The sequence below is a fragment of the Alnus glutinosa genome, chromosome 10, assembly GCF_958979055.1.
Source record: "Alnus glutinosa chromosome 10, dhAlnGlut1.1, whole genome shotgun sequence".
In the NCBI taxonomy this organism is placed as follows: Eukaryota; Viridiplantae; Streptophyta; class Magnoliopsida; order Fagales; family Betulaceae; genus Alnus; species Alnus glutinosa.
Window position 1 is genome coordinate 1,487,068 of NC_084895.1, and position 18,995 is coordinate 1,506,062.

The 18,995-nt window shown below is 34.5% G+C and overlaps 2 protein-coding genes across 6 annotated transcripts; one reads left to right on the forward strand and one right to left on the reverse strand.

Moving 5' to 3' along the window:
• The first annotated feature begins 398 nt into the window (after positions 1 to 398).
• Positions 399 to 11,063, forward strand: LOC133879768 (fimbrin-2). The gene is made up of 14 exons (XM_062318546.1): positions 399 to 724; positions 841 to 1,011; positions 2,316 to 2,557; positions 2,664 to 2,835; positions 3,361 to 3,399; positions 3,629 to 3,697; positions 3,807 to 3,923; positions 5,653 to 5,864; positions 6,226 to 6,381; positions 6,605 to 6,804; positions 6,997 to 7,154; positions 7,904 to 8,000; positions 9,357 to 9,448; positions 10,621 to 11,063. The coding sequence occupies exons 1-14, from the start codon at positions 638 to 640 to the stop codon at positions 10,804 to 10,806; spliced, it is 1,998 nt and encodes a 665-aa protein (XP_062174530.1). The 5' UTR covers positions 399 to 637; the 3' UTR covers positions 10,807 to 11,063.
• Positions 11,064 to 11,361: 298 nt separating this feature from the next.
• Positions 11,362 to 18,646, reverse strand: LOC133880578 (uncharacterized). Of its 5 annotated transcripts, none has more exons than XM_062319562.1 (15): positions 18,423 to 18,646; positions 16,911 to 17,030; positions 16,553 to 16,612; positions 16,353 to 16,454; positions 15,995 to 16,075; positions 15,790 to 15,908; positions 15,580 to 15,681; positions 14,709 to 14,825; positions 14,364 to 14,429; positions 14,123 to 14,189; positions 13,606 to 13,659; positions 13,426 to 13,515; positions 12,814 to 12,873; positions 12,695 to 12,733; positions 11,362 to 11,830 (listed from the first exon to the last, which is right to left on the reverse strand). In XM_062319562.1, the coding sequence occupies exons 1-15, from the start codon at positions 18,438 to 18,440 to the stop codon at positions 11,723 to 11,725; spliced, it is 1,203 nt and encodes a 400-aa protein (XP_062175546.1). In that variant the 5' UTR covers positions 18,441 to 18,646; the 3' UTR covers positions 11,362 to 11,722. The 5 variants fall into 5 exon arrangements, with proteins under 5 accessions (XP_062175546.1, XP_062175543.1, XP_062175544.1 ...); XM_062319559.1 differs by lacking the exon at positions 18,423 to 18,646 and adding an exon at positions 17,745 to 17,933; XM_062319560.1 differs by lacking the exon at positions 18,423 to 18,646 and adding an exon at positions 17,775 to 17,932.
• Positions 18,647 to 18,995: the final 349 nt, after the last annotated feature.

The following is an 18,995-nucleotide window of genomic DNA, read 5'->3' on the forward strand; positions in this document are numbered from 1 at the left end:
AGATTGAATTTATTTTTTACTACCCAATTTGGGCAACATAATCTTTTCAATTTTCAAGTGAAATAAAAAAGAGTCATTATTAAAATTTAATGTTACCTAACAATATAGAGGTAATAAATAAATATATTAATAGGCCACTCGAAATATTTAAATAATATAATGTTATTTATAACATTAAATATAACGACATTAGTTTCTGACCACTTGTCACTTGTTTGGAGTTAAAGAAGAGCTCAGGATCATTTATTACTCGACCAGTCGACCGTTAAGCCCAAAAGAGATAATAATTAGAGGGACATAAAATAAGGGGGGTTAGGGACAAATAAGTCATAATTTAAGAATCTTAAAACGACAGCGTGGCCCCATCCCAAGTGTTAGCCCAAGGGGGAGAGATTTGCCATAATTTGAATTCACTCCCCCACAGACTCTCTCCCTCTATAACAAACTAACTTTGAACTGTGACAGCTCTGCCCCGTCCCAACTGTGTCTCTCCTCTCCCCTCCGTACAACCCAACCACTTAAATTAAAAAAAGAGAAGCACAACAGAGAGAAATAAAAAAGTTTTGAATCAATCAATCAATCAATCTGTGTGTATTTTCTCATCCATTTCTTCTTCACCGATTACTTAACCAAAGAAATGTCCGGCTTCGTAGGCATTCTGGTCTCCGATCCATGGCTGCAAAACCAGTTCACACAAGTCGAGCTCCGCAGCTTGAAAGCTCACGTAATTCTAATCGAGCTCTCTCTCTTTCTCTATTTTTTTTTTTTTTTTTTTTTCAAATTTGGATATGATGTGATGTATGGTTTTGGTAAGTTTGGTTGGTTATGAGTGATGTGCAGTTCATGAACATGAGGAGGGAGAGCGGGAAGCTGACGGTGGGGGAGCTGGCGGCCAAGATGTCGCGTTTGAAGGTGGTGGGAGAGAATCTGACGGAGGAGGAGAGAGCGTCGTTTATCCACGATTTGAATCGAAACTTGGACGACGACGTCGATTTCGAGTACTTTCTCAGAGTCAGTTACTACTGCTTCATCAAAACGACGCTGTAGATCTTGTTTTTTGATCTCAGCCTTTTATTTTATATTATTTATCTTTTATTTATCTATTTTTTTTTTTTTTTCTTTTGTTTGTGAATGTTTGTATTTGGAATCTGAGTTCGCGATTCTTCTGATTTCTAGTTGAGGAATGTGAATTCGTCAGTGCTCCGTTTTTTTGTTTCCTAGAAAACTTGAGAAAGAAAGGAAATTAAAACTTTAGTTCCACTTTTTGAATTTTTGGCACAGCTGTTCGGTTTCTGTCAGTAGCCTTTTTTTTTTGAGTGTCTAATTCTGCCACTTAAAACTGGAAGATCTTATAACTGTTTTGTTGTAGAGACAAGGTAAACAAAAAAGAACTGCAAATCTCGTCAACTATTCATTTTTTTTTTTTTTTTTTTGTTAAGGTTTGAACTTGAAATCTGAGTTCTCGATTCTTCAGATTTCTAGTTGAGGAATGTGAATTGGTTGGTGCTCCGTTTGGTTTCCACATGTAAGAGAAAATTAAAACTGTACTTCCAGTTCCACCTTTTGAATTGTACGGCACAGCTATTCGGTTTCACTCGGTAACTCTTATTGCTATTTGAATTTCTAATTCATCTAGTTTTGTCTGGAAAGATCTTATAAAAGTTGATGAATTCTCTGTTTGGTTGTTAAAAAGACGTAAGCAAAAAAGAAATGTGAATCTTGTCAGCTTTTTTTTTTTTTTTTTGGTTAAAGTTCGAATTTGAAATCGGTGTTCTCGATTCCTCTGATTTCTAGTTGAGGAACGTGAATTGATTAGTGCTCCGTTTAGTTTCCATGAAAATGTAAAAAATAATATAAATTAAAAATTTAGCTCCACTTTTGGAATTGTCTGCACAGCTATTTGGTTTCGCTCAGTAACTTTTTTGAATTTCTAATTCTTGTACTTTTGACTGGAAAGATCTTATATTCTCTGTTTGGTTGTTGAGAAGACGTAAGCAAGAAAGAAATGTGAATATTGTTGGCTTTTTTATTTTATTTGTTGATGGTTGTATTTGAGACCTGAGTTTTTGATTCTTCTGATTCGCTGTTGAGGAATTGATTAATGCTCTCTTTGGTTACCAAAAAAATGTAAGAAAGAAGGGAAATTAAATTTTGTTTCTACTTCCCCCCCCAATAGATTGGCACAGCTTTTCGGTTTTGCTCAGTAACTTTTCAGTTTTTCACTTATAAATTTGAAAATGATTTGGCCTACAAAATACTGTAGGAAGAAATTATTAGTAGGTGAACCATAATTGTGTAATTTAAAATCATGGCAGGTGTATTTGACACTCCAAGGCCATGCAACTGCTAGAACTGGAAGTAATGCAAAGAATTCATCTGCGTTCCTCAAGGCTGCCACTACCACATTGCTTCACACCATTAGTGAATCCGAGAAGGCCTCTTATGTTGGGCACATCAATAATTACCTCGCACAAGATGAGTTTCTGAACCGATACCTTCCTATCGATCCTTCAACTAACGATCTCTTTGAGATTGCAAAAGATGGAGTTCTTCTCTGGTGATGACTTATCGTTTTTATTGTTTCATTGAGCTTTATGATTAGTCTTCTTGAGTTTCTTATTTAGAAAGGACTTGTTTTTTTTTTTTTTTTTTTTTGTGTGCAGTAAGCTAATTAATGTCGCAGTCCCAGGAACCATTGATGAACGTGCTATTAACACTAAGAGAGTACTCAATCCATGGGAAAGGAATGAGAATCATACACTCTGCCTCAACTCTGCCAAGGCTATTGGATGTACCGTAGTCAATATAGGGACTCAGGACTTTATTGAAGGAAGGGTATGTATACATCCATTTAATACATGCAATGTTTTTCAATTTTTTCATTATATTAATGGGTCATTCTTAATTTCCATGCTAAAATGATTAAATCTAGAAAGGTTTAAGTATCTTACCAAATTATGAGTCTGTCCTAGTGCTTAAAAGCTTCCTACTAACCAAGTGACTAGTGATATGGTGCCTGCCTTAAAAGGTTATGCTACATTTGAGTTTTCTGGTTTAGGGAGTCTTTTATCGACTGGTTAAAGTATGCTTTATAGTTATCCAAGTTTGTTTGGGCGGATTACTTTCAAACTATCCTAACTGAACTATACTGAAGACTTTGTGAAAAATCTGCCCAGTTGTCAATTGTTAATAAGAACCATCCCTTCTAATCTGATTCTTTTTAAAACTATTGGACAGAACAACGTTATATTTGGAGCAGGAACATAAACTGATTTTTTTTTTTTTTAAAATAAATAAGTCTCAGCAATTTTAACAACTCTAATCGTCAATGTGAACACTGTTCTATTTGTTTTGTTTCAGCGTCATCTTGTGCTTGGAGTGATTTCTCAGATCATTAAGGTAAGAGTCTCACGGTTATCTACTTAAGTTAATTTTACGGAGATATAAGATTCATGATCATTAAGTTTAAATTTGTATTATTTTAAAGATATAACCTTAACTATGGTTATCTAATGCAAGCCTTTGAGGCTTTGGATCCATTGAGTTGATAGAGAATGCATAGTCATTAGCATTCATACTGTATGTTTGAAATTAAATTTTGACTTTTCCAATGGCTATGCTATGATAGATACAATTATTAGCAGATCTCAACTTGAAGAATACACCTCAGCTGGTGGAGTTGGTAGATGATAGTAAGGTAAATGTAGTCTTGCATCAGAAATTCTGGTTCGTTGAAAAATTATTTAACAGGAGTTTACATCAATAAACGTTCTGATAGATTATCTTCTGATATTTAAAACCAATAGGATGTGGAAGAGTTGATGAGTCTATCACCAGAGAAGATCTTACTGAGGTGGATGAATTTTCAATTGAAGAAAGCTGGATACAAAAAGATAGTCACAAACTTCTCCTCTGATGTGAAGGTAGATGAGAAAAAGTTAGCGTAAAAAAAAAAAAAAAAAAAAATTCACTTTTTGTATCTTTAATGGCTATCTAGTTATTTTCGTTTTGTGAATACATGTTGTCAACTATTGGCTTTTGTTAAAACTTTGAATACCATTTCTCGTGAATGGCATATATGTAGCTCAAATTGTGACTTGAACTCATTTAAGCATTTCTAGATGATCATCTATCAATAAGATTAATGATATCTTGTTATTTAAACTGTAGTTGAAGATATTCTGAATTTCTATGAGTGAGGAAGGTATTGTACTGTAAACTTTGAGACCATTCATTGACAGGTTTATACTTTATGATGAAGATTTAGTTGATAGTTACAGTCTCAAGTGATAGAGCGCAAACTACACAAGTCATATAGAAGAACATCATATCACAACTGCATCCTATCTGCAGCTCCTCATATTATCTTCCTATTTTTGGTTTCCCCATGCTAGTTTAGTTGCTACTTGATTGGTTGAGCCACCTTGATTGGCACCTGGGGTTGCAAAATCCATCCATTTTTTTCGTTGACCTGAAAGACCTGTCTTCTTTTTGCTATAAGAAATATATGTGCTCAATGGTATGTATGCCATAGTATTTGTTTATGGATTTAGGTTATAGAGGGGCTTGCATGTGTCTACATGTCCTATATATGGACCTTGCATCTTTTTTTTGTCATCCTCACTTAACTGGCAATTGAAGTTTCTACAAAGCCTAGCTTGTTAGACCCAGGTAGCCTACTTGTTTTCATAAAGATCGTATAACAGAGATGTACATTAAAACTAGAAACATCTTCTCTTCCTCTCTTCTGTTAAAGATCTTTGATACAGGAAGTCAACTGGTTTGGCTTCCTAAAATTAATTTACTACTATAAGACTTCTTTTTATCCTTTTACATGATTGCTAAAATTGCTTTAGGAAAATTTAAATTGGCAACGGTATGTTGTGGGTTATGCATGCTTAATATTTTCATTAATTTGAAAGCATTGTTTCTACTCAAAATGGATGCTTGAAATCATCTCACAATTAGATTTACCTAGGCATGGCAAGTTTTTACCTTCTTTAGTAATTGCTATTTTTCTTCTCTCTTTGATTTCACGCATCATGGCCTTATTGGTGATTGTATTGGAGTTATCCCACATCGGTTGTGGAAGGGACTGGGTGGTCAGTTTATAAGTGTGAGGGAAAACCTCACCCCATAAGTTAGCTTTTGGGGTTGAGAGAGGCCTAAGACCACCCAACAGATTGTTCGTTGAGTATACCATTTGCACGTAATTGATCATGCTTCAAGCTGTCTTCTCATTTGTTACTTATGGGATAATAGAAATCCATTTTGTTTAATTCACATGGCAAGTAGCTATATTCTTTTTCCAGTTTCTTTGGTGGCTTTCCAGCTAGACTTAATAAAGAAGAAGAAAAAAGCCATTTGGTTACAGTGGGAGAAGAAGCCATTTGGTTCAAAGATCACTGCCACTAACTGTTGCTGTATTGTCAGATTAAATTTTAGGTTTTCTGGTTTTACTCTTAAATTAAATGCTAACTTCCATTTGCTTATGAGAATTGAATCGGTCAATGTTTTCCTTTATAGAAGCCAAAAACAAGAAAACCAATAACTTCACTCGGTAGTGCTAAAAATAAATTTCCAGCTACAGGTTTAAGTATTTGTAGTTGGTACTTGGCTGGTCTTTAACTGTGTAAGATGCTTGACCTGCAGGATGGAGAAGCTTATGCTCACCTCCTAAATGTTCTTGCGCCAGAGCACAGTAATCCATCCACTTTGGCTGCAAAAGATCCTTTGGCAAGAGCGAAGTTAGTTCTGGAACATGCAGATAGGATGGGTTGCAAGAGATACTTAACTGCAAAAGATATCGTGGAAGGTTCCCCCAATCTGAACCTTGCTTTTGTTGCACATATTTTCCAGCATAGGTGAGAATGGATCCATGGAGAAAAAAATTGCATTTTAAATGGTTGCTGTGGATGTTCTGGCAACTTGAGAACATTCTGAACCTGCTAGTTGATATAGAGAACAAATGATTGCATCCAGAAATACGTGTCATGCATGCTATAGTTATATTCCTTAAAGTAAACTTGTCCGAATGGATAGCGGACATTATATCATTTACTTGTTTTTATAAATTCTCTTAATGAGCTGTTATTATTATTCTTGTTTTTTACATTTTTGTTTGTCAAGATGAATTGATGATTTATATGTTCCTTTCTTTTTTTACTTTTTCTCGTCTGTAAAGAATTGAGAGAGGTGAAACTAATATTTAATTTTTCCATGTAGGAATGGGCTCTCAACCCAAACAAAACAGATATCTTTCCTTGAAACTTTGCCAGATGATGCCCAAGTATCCAGAGAAGAGAGAGCATTTCGCCTTTGGATGAATAGTCTTGGAAACTCAACATATATCAACAATGTTTTTGAAGATCTTAGAAACGGGTGGGGTATATTTTGCAATTACTACTTGATCATAAATTCTTATCATTGTTCTTTATCTTGGACTTTCGAATGTAAATAAGCTATATTTCATTCAACATATTCATGTTCACAACCATGAATCCTAGTGTCTTAATGTCAGTTTTCCCAATCAAATTGAACTTCTTGCAAATTGTCTCTTTATTTTTGTTTTTCAACCTGGGTTGAAGTTAGCTGTTCCTTGCAGGTGGGTACTTCTGGAGACCCTAGACAAGGTGTCAACAGGGATTGTCAATTGGAAGATTGCAAATAAGCCTCCGATTAAGATGCCGTTTAAAAAAGTAGAAAATTGTAACCAAGTAGTGAAAATTGGGAAACAATTGAAGTTTTCCTTGGTTAATATTGCTGGAAATGATATCGTGCAGGGAAATAAAAAGTTGATATTAGGTATGCTCCCTACCACATATTACCAGTAGACTAGATGTTATTGTGAAAACTTATCAACATATTGTAATGAGTATACTGTGTCATCTTTAGACCAAATGTGCTTGCATCACAATTTTTTGGAGTAATTTTTTTATCAGATGTCCGGTGAGGTTACGTTATTGTCTGATTCTGAGAATGTTAATTGTTCTTCAGCTTATTTGTGGCAATTGATGCGATACACCATCCTCCAACTCTTAAAAAACCTGAGATTTCACTCTCACGGTAAGGAAATCACAGATGCTGATATTCTAGAATGGGCTAACACCAAAGTGAGAAACTCAGGAAGCCAGAGTCACATCTATAGTTTTAAGGTAACCATTTTTTTAGCTCTTTTCCTCTCATTTAAGTGTTTGCTACTAGTGCTAGCTTTTGCTGTTTGATTATTGATAAGTTCAAGGCTAAAAATTGGTATGCTGTTTCTTTGAGTATTTCCTGGTTATATGATCAGATAACACAACAATCCAGTATCTCTAACTTCCTGTGGATTACTTAGAATGTAGTGAGCGATCTAAAATTAAAAACACAAACATTTTACCTTAAATTTTTGTTGTGTGGAGGGTCATCCTGGCTATGATTAGACACATAAAAGTACAACCTTCTACAATGGATGCATACTGTATTAACCACTCAGGAGGATATATAGAATTCCACCTTTTCTTTCATTGTTTATTTGGTAAGATATTGTAGTCATGATTGAGGTTAACAAACGGTTTCCTCAAATGTTCAAATGGAATTCTAGCACTCACAGATTCAAAAACCATCTTATAAAGATACTCGATAAATCTAATTGGTTGATTTTGATGCGATTAGAATTGCTAGACTATCTTATGATTTATAGTGTATCATTTTCATTATCTTACTGATATTTGTTTGCATCTTAACTTGTTCTTGATACCGCTTGTTATTATTATCCAGAAAATGGCATTCATAAGAACTTTCTACTTTATGATTGAGACTAGTATATGCTTTCTTTTAACATAGTACTTTGGTAATATGTGCATTTTAATTTTGTGAGTGGCAGAAATTTGATTGGTTGATTATAACTATTTCAACTTTTTAGGATAAAAGCTTGTCAGATGGCATTTTCTTCCTTGAGCTGCTCAGCTCTGTGCAGCCTAGAGCTGTAAATTGGAGTCTTGTTACCAAAGGGAGAACAGGTATGTCTGCTTTTAATTTTACATGATTGAAGTTTCTTCAATTAGTCATTTGCTTAAACTGTGTGGGAAATTTATAAATTTTTTATTGTGTTAATGCAAAATTGATGTCTTCCTTTGAAGTATTGGATTTTGTTCTCAGAATCAGGGAAATCTTTTATTTGCTTCAGATTTCGTTAACTTAATGGAATCATAAAGCACAGGTATAAAGTGCCTTTGGTAGATGTATGGTGCATGCTCAGTAATGGGGGTCCAACCACTTTATGACCTTATTCAATGAAAAGTTTCGGTAAATCATTGTTATCGGCTAATTTGGATTAAAATCTTTTGATCATTTAAAGGACAGGCCTATAACTGTATTAAGCCAAAATTAATTGCTTGAAGATGAATGTGGAATTGGACAAGGTACCTGAATCAAAATGAGGATAAATATGGCACGGACAGACTTTGTGGGAATTGTGAAACTTTTAGGTTTGAGTTGGACAAGCCATTCATAGAATATACTTAATTTATTATAAATTTAAGAATTCTGGTGATATTGAAGGAAAGTAAAAAAAAAAAAAAAGGGATAAAGAAAAAGAAAATTCATAAACAGCTACAATAATCTATAAGAAACTAAGAAGTCCTTTGAAAAAAAAACATTTTATATGCAAAATATGAGAATTTAGATGCTTTGGAATCGTTCAGGAGTGGCGTAACTACAATAATCCATAAACCACTAAAAAAAAAAGTTACTCAAATTGTAGATATGAGATAAAGTTATAAACAATCTATAATTCAAGAATTCAAATAAACTATTGGATCTGTTTCATACAATTGTATCTATTAATTGTGAATATGCAACAGTTTATGGCTTTCATGTAGAAGTTAATATATATATATATATATATTTTTTTTTCTCAATTAGGTTTATTACAAAAACCTAACTTCCAATTAAAGCCTAGACTCCCAGTATAGGATGGTGGTAACTGTTTATTGTTTTAATGGTTTGAGTGGCACGGCTTGCCATGGTTGAATTGTTCACAACTGTGAGTTTAGTTGGAATTCACTATATTTATCATGAGGCTTTTTTTTTTTTTTTTTTTTTTTTTCCCGCTGGAAAGCATACAGATGGGATACTGTTTACTGGTGTTATATAATTGTCCACGGAGATTTTTTCTTTGATTACCTTGATAATCCTTACTATTTAGTCTTATTTACATTCCTAAGTATGCAAATCTGAACTCTTCGTGATCTTGACTACCGTAAACTTTCATCTTGGGTTTTGCTGAATAGAAAAAGTTGAGCTGAAATTCATTATTATTATGTTTTAGATATTTTCCACTAATTATTTCTTTCCAAACCATGGACGTAATGCAGATGAGGAGAAAAAGATGAATGCCACCTACATCATTAGTATTGCAAGGAAGTTGGGGTGTTCAATATTTTTGCTGCCTGAAGACATAACTGAGGTACTTTTGAAATCATAACCGTTGGTTTATTTTGTTCATGTACTTGGCATAAATTTGAGGTCAAAATCTTTCTCCAAACTGAATCGGAGGAATCTTCTCCAATTCAGTCTATAAAACTACTGTGTCCTTTGAGCATGTAAAAAAACACATGGTTTTTTAAGGGCCACATGACAGTTTCTTCTTATCTAATTTAGAGGAAATTTATGTCTTATATTTGACACCCATCATAGCGTAGTAGGTGTCACCATAGATATATATGTTGGATTCCCAAGCAAACAGGGCTCATATTCGATTTCTTCTTATTTGGCATTGGGGTTGGTGGATATATTATGGAAATAGTACCAATCAGTTGTGTTTTATTTAGCAATTAAAATGATAGCCTTTTTTCTTACATAGGAAAATTTTAGCTATAATTTGTATTTGCTTTATCAAAATCAATTTGGCATCACGTGTGAGTGTTGAGTCTTACATTGTTAAGATTTAAGAAGGGTGAGTGGTTTATATAACATTGTTGGACTAAACACATAGACTCCCCAATGTGTCTATCCCCTAACAACTGGAATGAGAGTTGAGTCTTGCATTGAGACAGTATAAAGAAAAAGAGTAGTTAATATACCTAAGTGGACCCAAGCCCATTAATTTAGGCTTTTGTGCTAGAGTGGTGTCCAAATATGTATATTAATGTACTATTTGTAAAAACTCCCTAACCGTTTATCTCCCCAACAACTGGTATCAGAGCCATGGTTAGTTTCTTGGGACAAGTGTCTGGATGCGTCTATTCCATCTCCGGTACGTGTGATACTCTTGGAAATGTAAAAAAGACTCACAAGTGAGGGGGAGTTGGGTCAATGTGGAAGTCATTCACAAGTGAGTGTGAGATTGGTGTGAGTGCACTTGTGAGTGTTGAATCCCACATTGCTAAGGTTTTAGAAGAGTGAGTGGTTTATATAGCATTATTGGGCCCGAACTCATAAGCTTAAGTTTTGGGGTTGTGTGGTGTCTCAACATGGGCTCACTAAAAAGAATCCCCAATGTACCTATCCCTAAACAAATTCTTCTAAAATTAACTTTTACCCCGAAAAAGTGTTTTTTTATTTTATTTTATTTTTATTTTTTTTCATTTTGCCCTGGTGCATGTATCTAAACTTTGACTTGGTGGTACGTTTTGTCAGGTAAATCAAAAGATGATTCTTACATTAACTGCAAGTATTATGTATTGGTTCTTGAAAAACCCAGTGGAAGATAGGCCATCTGGAACTTCAGATAGTGAAAGCGGAAGCCAATCAGAGACGATCTCAAATTCTACAATAGATGACTCTGCTTCGGAGTCATCCATAGAGGAGAATGGGAATATGTAAATATTTGATGGCTGATTTTATTATTATTATTATTATTATTTTTTACTTCATTTTTGCATCAAAACCCCCTCCCCTGCTTTTCTCTTTTGATTGAAAAGATCAGGATTTGACAGTGTAGAAGTATGAGCGATTTAAAGTAAAATTTGCAGAAACCATCTGCTTTTGTGAATAGTGTTTTTTACTTAGTTTTTATTCATCAACTATGTGACATATTGGCTGTATTATGCTGTTCTGGGCAGTCAATATTAACCACCCCAATTTTTATTAAGTGAATTTATATGATTATTTTGATTGAATTATTTAAGTGAAATGGTCTACAATTTACATATATTTGTATAGCCAATACATCACTTATATGAGCCAAGAAACAATCTACACTTTCTTAAAATTCCAAATTTATAGTTTCTACTTGATTATCAGGACCGTTTGCACAGTTGCACCAGAGATAGAACCAGGGGATTAAGGTGGCCTCTCTTCCTCTGATTTTAAAATCTGTGCATAATTTCCATGTGACAGCCGGCCTAATCTCTTCTGAGGACTTATGAAGAAAGGATTAAAAGGTCATGAAGATCGATTAATACTGTTACAAAATAAACGGATTCGGTTCTCATTCTTGCTATCTTAAGAAGAAAAAAGAAATTGTATACATAGTTTCACAAATAATGGATAGGAAAATTACAAGATAATGGTCATGGCACTAGTCTACATAGACTACATTAATATGTACCATATATATTAGCAATGTTAAGTATCTCATCTATATTTTCTTAGTGAAGAAGAAAAACGTCATCTATGTTTGGGAAGGCGTATTATTTCACTACTTGATCTCTACAATGCTGCTCTATTGTCCTCCTCTTGCTTATTTTAGGTCAATGCCTGTGTCATCCTGTGTATGTCTTGGTCAGCCAGCAACTTCTCACAATAGTGGTTTCTGATAAGAATCAACCCAGCAATTATCTTCCTTAACTGCTTTTTTCCATCTATTCTTGAAGATCTCTAGTTCAATATAGGACCGAGTTCTCACCTGCAAAGGAACAATGATCAAAGGATGCCAGTGTATCCTTCAATAACCGGGATCATATAAAGAAGTCATACGACTCATACTAGAGTGGAGCTCTATTATGTTACCATTTCCTATCAGGTTAAGCTTTTGAGATTTGTGGTAATTTAATATGATATCACAATACAATAGAGTTCATGATCGACCTTATTTATGTAATTTACTTCATATCTCAATTAAATATTCTCTGTTTTTTTTTTTTTTGATAATAAGAAAAAAAAATATTCTGTGTTGGGCTTTACTTATTAAGGAGTTTGGACCCACACATGAGGAATATTAATTAAAAAATTAAATTCATTATTTCTTATTCACTTAAGATTTTGGGATGACTGGTGATTTAACACCTCAATCAAAGTACAAACCCTTTTGGATGCAGAAAGCATCAAAATATCTGATTAGTAACAAAAAGGCACTACGCACAGCTAATAATGCACAATGGGCATGATATAGGCCATAGGGATGATCACACCATAACAAGTGTGGTCATCCCCACACATGATTATTCCCATGGAAGATAATAACTTCCATGGAGGTTACTGAAAAGAGAAACAATACAACTCTTTACCAAGAGTTGCATTACACTCTATATATAGATTGGGGGTCAGAACCAAATTATTCTATTCTAACTTCTCTGACTGTGTGTTTGTCCTCCATTGGATTTCCACCCTAACAGGAAAATACTTCCATATGATCAAGTGAGATATTTATACTTCATCACATTTGAGTGTATGAAAAAAAAAAAAAAAAACATTATTGCTCCCTTTGTACTGGCTTTGGGAAGATAAAGTGAGGAGCTTCTGTGAATAGAAGATTTATTGAAAGGCTTACCCCAGCTCTACCATCAGATTGATGCGACTGTGATGCTTCCTGCAAATTCAAAGCTGCTTATATTCAGCCCAGACAACAAAAGAATGTGATGAATGGCATATTGGATTTTGATTAAGTACCAGTGGTCCTGAACTGGAGCTCATATCTTGAGTAGATTGATTAGGAGCTTCAGCAACTTTCTGCATTGATGATCATCATTACAAGTTCGTAACAGATAGAAATTACACATGGTGGTGTGTGTGTGTGTGTGAGAGAGAGAGAGCATGTGATCAAAGAGGATCTGCAAGACTGCAATCCACATTTCTTCTAAAAGAAATAATTTTTTAATTGAGAAAACAATAGGCATTTGGACTGTTTGGTCATCATGACATATAGGGTGCATTAAATGTATGGGAAGAGCATGTGATCAAAATGTAGCCTTGACAGAGGCAATACAAACTAAAGTAGCTAACAATATGAGTTCTTCAAGCTAAGTGATCAAATTAATGAGATATTTCAAAATATGTAAACACCAGAGCAGAAGAGTGAGTTGATTCAAGCTGGATTGAAAGGGAATAAAGGATGACGAAAAATGACATGGGTGGAAGTTGTGAGGAACAACATGAGCATTAAAGATGTAAAAGAAATATGCTTGTAGATAGGTTAAATGCCTGGAAATTAACATTCTTGCAGCCAATCCCAACTAGTGGGATTAGGGCTTAGTTAAATTTAGTAATAAAAAAATTTCTAACCTTGTTCGCCACCGATGACCCCAGTGTAGGAAGACCATAATGGACTACGTATTCGGAATCAACAATTCCAATATTTTTAGTCCGATTACCCTGTTAAAGAATGCTTTGCACATAAGACATATCTTCATGGAAATCAAAAAATTGAAAAATAGGTATATAGTTAAAGGATGTGGAAATTGCCTGAACACAGTAACCGAGCTGAAAATCCAAGCCCCATGCATGAACTAAGTCATTCTGTCAAAACATTAGGGGGAAAAAGAAGAGTGGAAAGGGGTAAATTAGTGGCAAAGCTTTGTGAAACCTTAAATTTATTCATCTTAGAGAAGCTATTAATATCGTTATACTTTTATTCATTAGATCAAATTGGATCGTTGATCGCTGGAATTCAGACTACATTCATCAGCTAAACTAAAAAAAGAAAGGAATACTTGGCAATGCTTTGGATAGCCCTGGCTTTATCCTCTTTTCTTCTTTTTTTTTTTTCACGGGATTTTAACCCATGAGCTCTCACCCACCACCCCTTACCCAAGGGGGTGGAAGTGCCATTTGAGCTACATCAATTGGCAAAGAGTTGATAAACTAGTAATTAAGACATTTCTCTTACCATAATTTACTCCAGTGTCTAATTAATTATCAAAATCCACCACCCATTTAGCTTTATAATGGTGTCTGAAAAATTTATGTAAAGACGCCGTACCTGAATCATATGCCATGCACAACGCCAGGATGCTCTTGAGAAAACAGGAGCCATCATTTCCACCCACCTGTCATACATATTAATAACTAAAGATGCACTTTCATGACGAAAAATCGAGAGTAAAATACATTCATATGTAAATAAATACGTCTGTGTTTGTATGCATTTGTATGGATATGGATACATATTTTTCTGTGTGTAAACTATGAAACTGAAAAGGATGTGCATGCAAATTTTCTACCCTGTGCATGGAGGCTCTGTGCTGTTTTCATCGCACCTCCTTCTACCAATCATCTTGTAAGTCCTCCTGTCAACCAATGCAATAGCAACCACAACATAGACCTCAAATTAGAAGAAATTGTACTGAAAATTTTAATTCAATCAAAGCCTGATAGCATATGACATGCTACAGAAGGAAAACAAATGAAAAAACATATCACAACAGCTACATATAAGAATTCATAAGGATATTGCCATCGGACTCCGCATAAATTTCAAATGCATAGATGGTGATTGCACTCGAATTTGGCTCAAACTAAAGATTTCCTCATTCTGAAACATTATTTTCTAGGAAAAGATAGAGAACCTGTGTACTTTTGATCTGCTGTCTCTTGCTGTGAGATGATGATGGACCTCAGATACTAATGGGTCAAGTGCTGGCTGTGATATCTCAAGCCCTTCTTCTTTAATAATTGTAAGATATCTGCATGGAAGAAGTTAAACCACATAAACTCAATCTTCAAATGTTCACTGGAAAAATTAATAGTATTACACCAATCCATAACTTCTTTTGCAACCTTTTTTCTTGTGCGAGTGTAACCATCATGTTATGTGTCTTCTATCCAGCCATGCATACTAAATAACACAGCAATAAAATTACAACAGCAATTGAACTAACCATTACCAATCACCCTCTTCCTGCTCCCCCCAACCAAAAGAAAGGCCAGCCCCAAAATAAAATGCTGTACATTTTGGGGTGCCTATATTTTGCCTATCCATCTATCAGGGTACATGTCTCATGATAGATCCATATTTAGCCTACCGACAATCGAGTTACATGCCTCCTCCATTTGTCATGCATGTGAAATATCACACTGGCTGGATTCCAATAGTTACCAAATCTATAAAACCTAAATTGGAAAAAAAAAGGAGGAACAGAAAAAAGGTTTGAGAACTATATGGATGGGAATGCTTCTAATCTTGGATTAGGTTTGACCATATCGACAAGTTATGATGTAATGGCAGGGATGCACACTTCGCTCCCCTCTCCAACACACACACATGTCTATATTCACACTAAATAGTAATGAAAAAAGAGAAGGCATATGTATGACCACCCACTAAATCTAACATTTCCAGCATGGCAGCGTTTATGTACTCATGTTCATACATTCATATGTACAGACACAAGCACATTATAGTCATATAAAACCCACATATGTATACTCATAATTTACCTTCCAACATCAAAATTTTCAACTCCAAGATCTTCATCCCAGAGGAAGATGTAGCCATACTCAGACACAATATCAGGATGTAAAAAACGCTTGGCGAACCACCTTAATCATGAAAACAATTATGATATACCAGTTAGTGAGAATGGTCCTGACATATCTGAACAAGTATAATTTCTTTCCCTTTTGTGAATTTTAGCTAATAACCATTACCACTTTGTTTGATTAATAGCAGAAACATGTATGGCACGGTTGCTCCAGTCTAAATCTCTCCAATCATCCACATTGCCATCATAATGGAAAAGCATCACGATAAAATCACTTGACAGAAACTGTGATTTGTAAGTAAAAGGAGAAATTAAATCCAACGAAATCAAAGACAACGAATGTAAGGAGGGCATGAAATTTTGCTTTTTACCTTCTTCACAATCTTATTCACACTTTCTTTTTGCTTTATGCCAGCTGCAATGCCCAATAAGTTTGTGAATGGCTTCGAGTTCTGGACAGAAGCATCATTAGAACATAAATTGAAAGAATCAGGTAATCAGTGTGCAAAGAGAAACTGCATTTTCCACAGCAATATTAAACTTATTCATTATTCATGCTTGATAGAAAACAAAAATGAGATAGAGCTTACAAAATAAACCAATAATTGCTGTAAATCAGAAGTGCCTAAACAAGCAAGGTAAAAAACTGCATAGTTCTCTAGTAAAATGACTAACAGTACCAGGAATGCCAAACTACCACTGAAATTTTCAGCTATAAAGCTGACATACCTTTTTATCCATGGGGCCCCATAATGGTCGCATTTTCAAGTCAGAAGTTTTGGAGACAATTCCCTTAGGCAGTGATTCACTTCCTCGGGACATGCATTGACTCTAAATACAAACAGAAGTATTAATAAAAGCTAATCATTACATACAAGATCAGGGAACAAATTATGCATCTATATGACATTTGAGTGGTAGCAACATACCTCACACATCTTAGATCTTGTATTCTGTATAGCATCAACTGATCCCCAAGACAAATACCTCTGTGCCAAGATAGCCCAATTATTACTTTAGATTTTCCATGTTATTTATTTGGGTGTAAAAAATTTTATGCACAAGATAAAAATTCATTCATATGAGCCTGTGCATTCAATTTTCCTAAGGGCTAAGAGTACCGTATTACCATAGCATTTCCAAACAAGAAAATAAAGGAACATAAGTCAAGTGTATTTGTAAGCGTATGTAAGAAAATAATGCTCCCTAGAAAGCAAACTAAATAAACCACACTAGAGAAAGTTAAATTGTCTCTGTAGTAATGATGGAGCTGAAAGTATATTTTACCTCTTTATAATCTGTGACTATCAATGCACTCCCTATGAAGAAAGCTGCAGAAAGCAAAAACAGAGTAGAAAGGAAGCATCTAAATGATCTCTGCCTCCTAGGCTCCACACTTAGAGGAATCTGCAAGCAGAGGAAATAAATAATATTAGCCTGCAGGGGGCGCAAAATGAAACACATGATTTTCTTCTATAAAGACTGGATTCATAAAGCAGCAATAGAAATAATTCACTCAGGTAGACTGGTTAATTCTCTTAACATAATACCTTTAGAACAGTAACAACTCTCATATTTACTTCAAATTTTCCAGTATATCAGAGAACTTTCAGGATTCAATAAATGATCATTCTAAAAATTGCATTTAAGTTTCACTAAGAATTTTGGAGGATCTTAAAAAATAAAATAAAATAAAGAGGGTTCATGAAAGAGAGAGCCACGGAAAAGTGGTAGGTGGGGTGTTCTTAATGTTATTGCATTCATAACTTTGAAATACACTGTTTGTGTTGGATTTGGTCCCTATATTTAAAATCATCCAATTTCCTCAAGTACTGAAATTCAAGAAGTTTAATTTCTTCTCTAAATAATTTAAAAGATAGATCTTATTAGATTAAAAACTTCTAGATTTCCTTGAGTATCCTACCATGTTACCATATTAACATTTATCACTTTAAAAGTACATTAGGGTACAGAAAAATACTGAAATAGTAAAAACTACGTTGATAAAACTGACAAATACTGTTACGGTAAAATCCTAATCATTTAATTTGAAAACAATTATTAACGTTTAAGAAATCTATATAGTAAAATATTGGAATTCTAAAAATATTGATATGGCACATTAGAAAACATGGAGCAAACTGAGGGCACATCAAAAGCTGAAGTGGCTGGAGGCATGACAAGAAGGAGACATCAGACATATTTATCGAGGACAGTGCATGTGAGAGAGCTTTTATAAGGCAGATCGTCCGAAATATGTTCGGACGGATGAGTACAAAAAGGCTCTCTCACATTTACTATCCGGCCTGCACCTCAACAACTTATTTTCTTTTCCATTTATTTTACTATTTTGCTCTGATAATGATATCAAGCTGTCTCACACTCCACCGCACCAAACCCACTACAAAGTAAGATGCAGGGGACCTAACCCACTCTCTGTCTTTTCATTTTCTCTCCCTAGAAAGTCAGATTAGAAAAATCAAGAAAATTTCAAAGCCCAAAAGCATCCATGGAAGAAAAGCACAAAGCTTTCTAACGGAAGACCCAACTAGGACCACACGAAGCCACCAGCGATACTCACACAACAACGCTGATGAAAAAAAAAAGCTAACTTTCTTGCTAAAATAGCGTCTTCAATAGAACCCACTTTCTTTCTACACCCAGCTTGCATACATTTCATCAATGAACTCCGCTGATCACTTGAAGAACCTTATGCTTTGGAAATTCAAGCACATATTTGCTTTGGTGAGGAAAGAATAAAAATTTCAAAGAATATGAAACGGAGAAAGAGAGACTTACACAAGTTGACGTCTTCATCTTCTATAAACTCTCGTATTGAAGAAGAAGAAGAAGAAGAACCAAGCAGAGAAAGAGGGAGCGCTGTAGAGTATTATGCAAACGAAATAAGATTATTCTTTATACATCTTATAATAAGAGCTCGGAAGCCGGTGAAGAGGAGCAGCCTGTAAAAGGTATCTAGTTTCTTAGAACTACAAAAGCTTTAGAGGAAGCGGTAATATCACGTGTTCTAAACAATTCACAACTCCTTATGTCCTTTTACAAATTACGAGACAACAGATGCAGCGAAAGAGACGTGAAGGTGATTACTACTAATAAAGTAAGGAAAATGTTTGGTGCACAACCAAACCCCAGTAAGTAATGGAAGACCATATTTTCATTGTTTTATCTTAAAATTTAGGAAAACTTCGCACAAAGGTATTAAATTATAAGTCGTTTTGAGATGGTGATGTTGAACTTATAAATGTCTTAAATTAAAGTATTCATATTTTTAAACGTCTCACTTAAATAAAGATATTTAGTTAGAATTTATTGTTAAATCTTGCTAAAATTTTGAAAATATCCATGTATTTT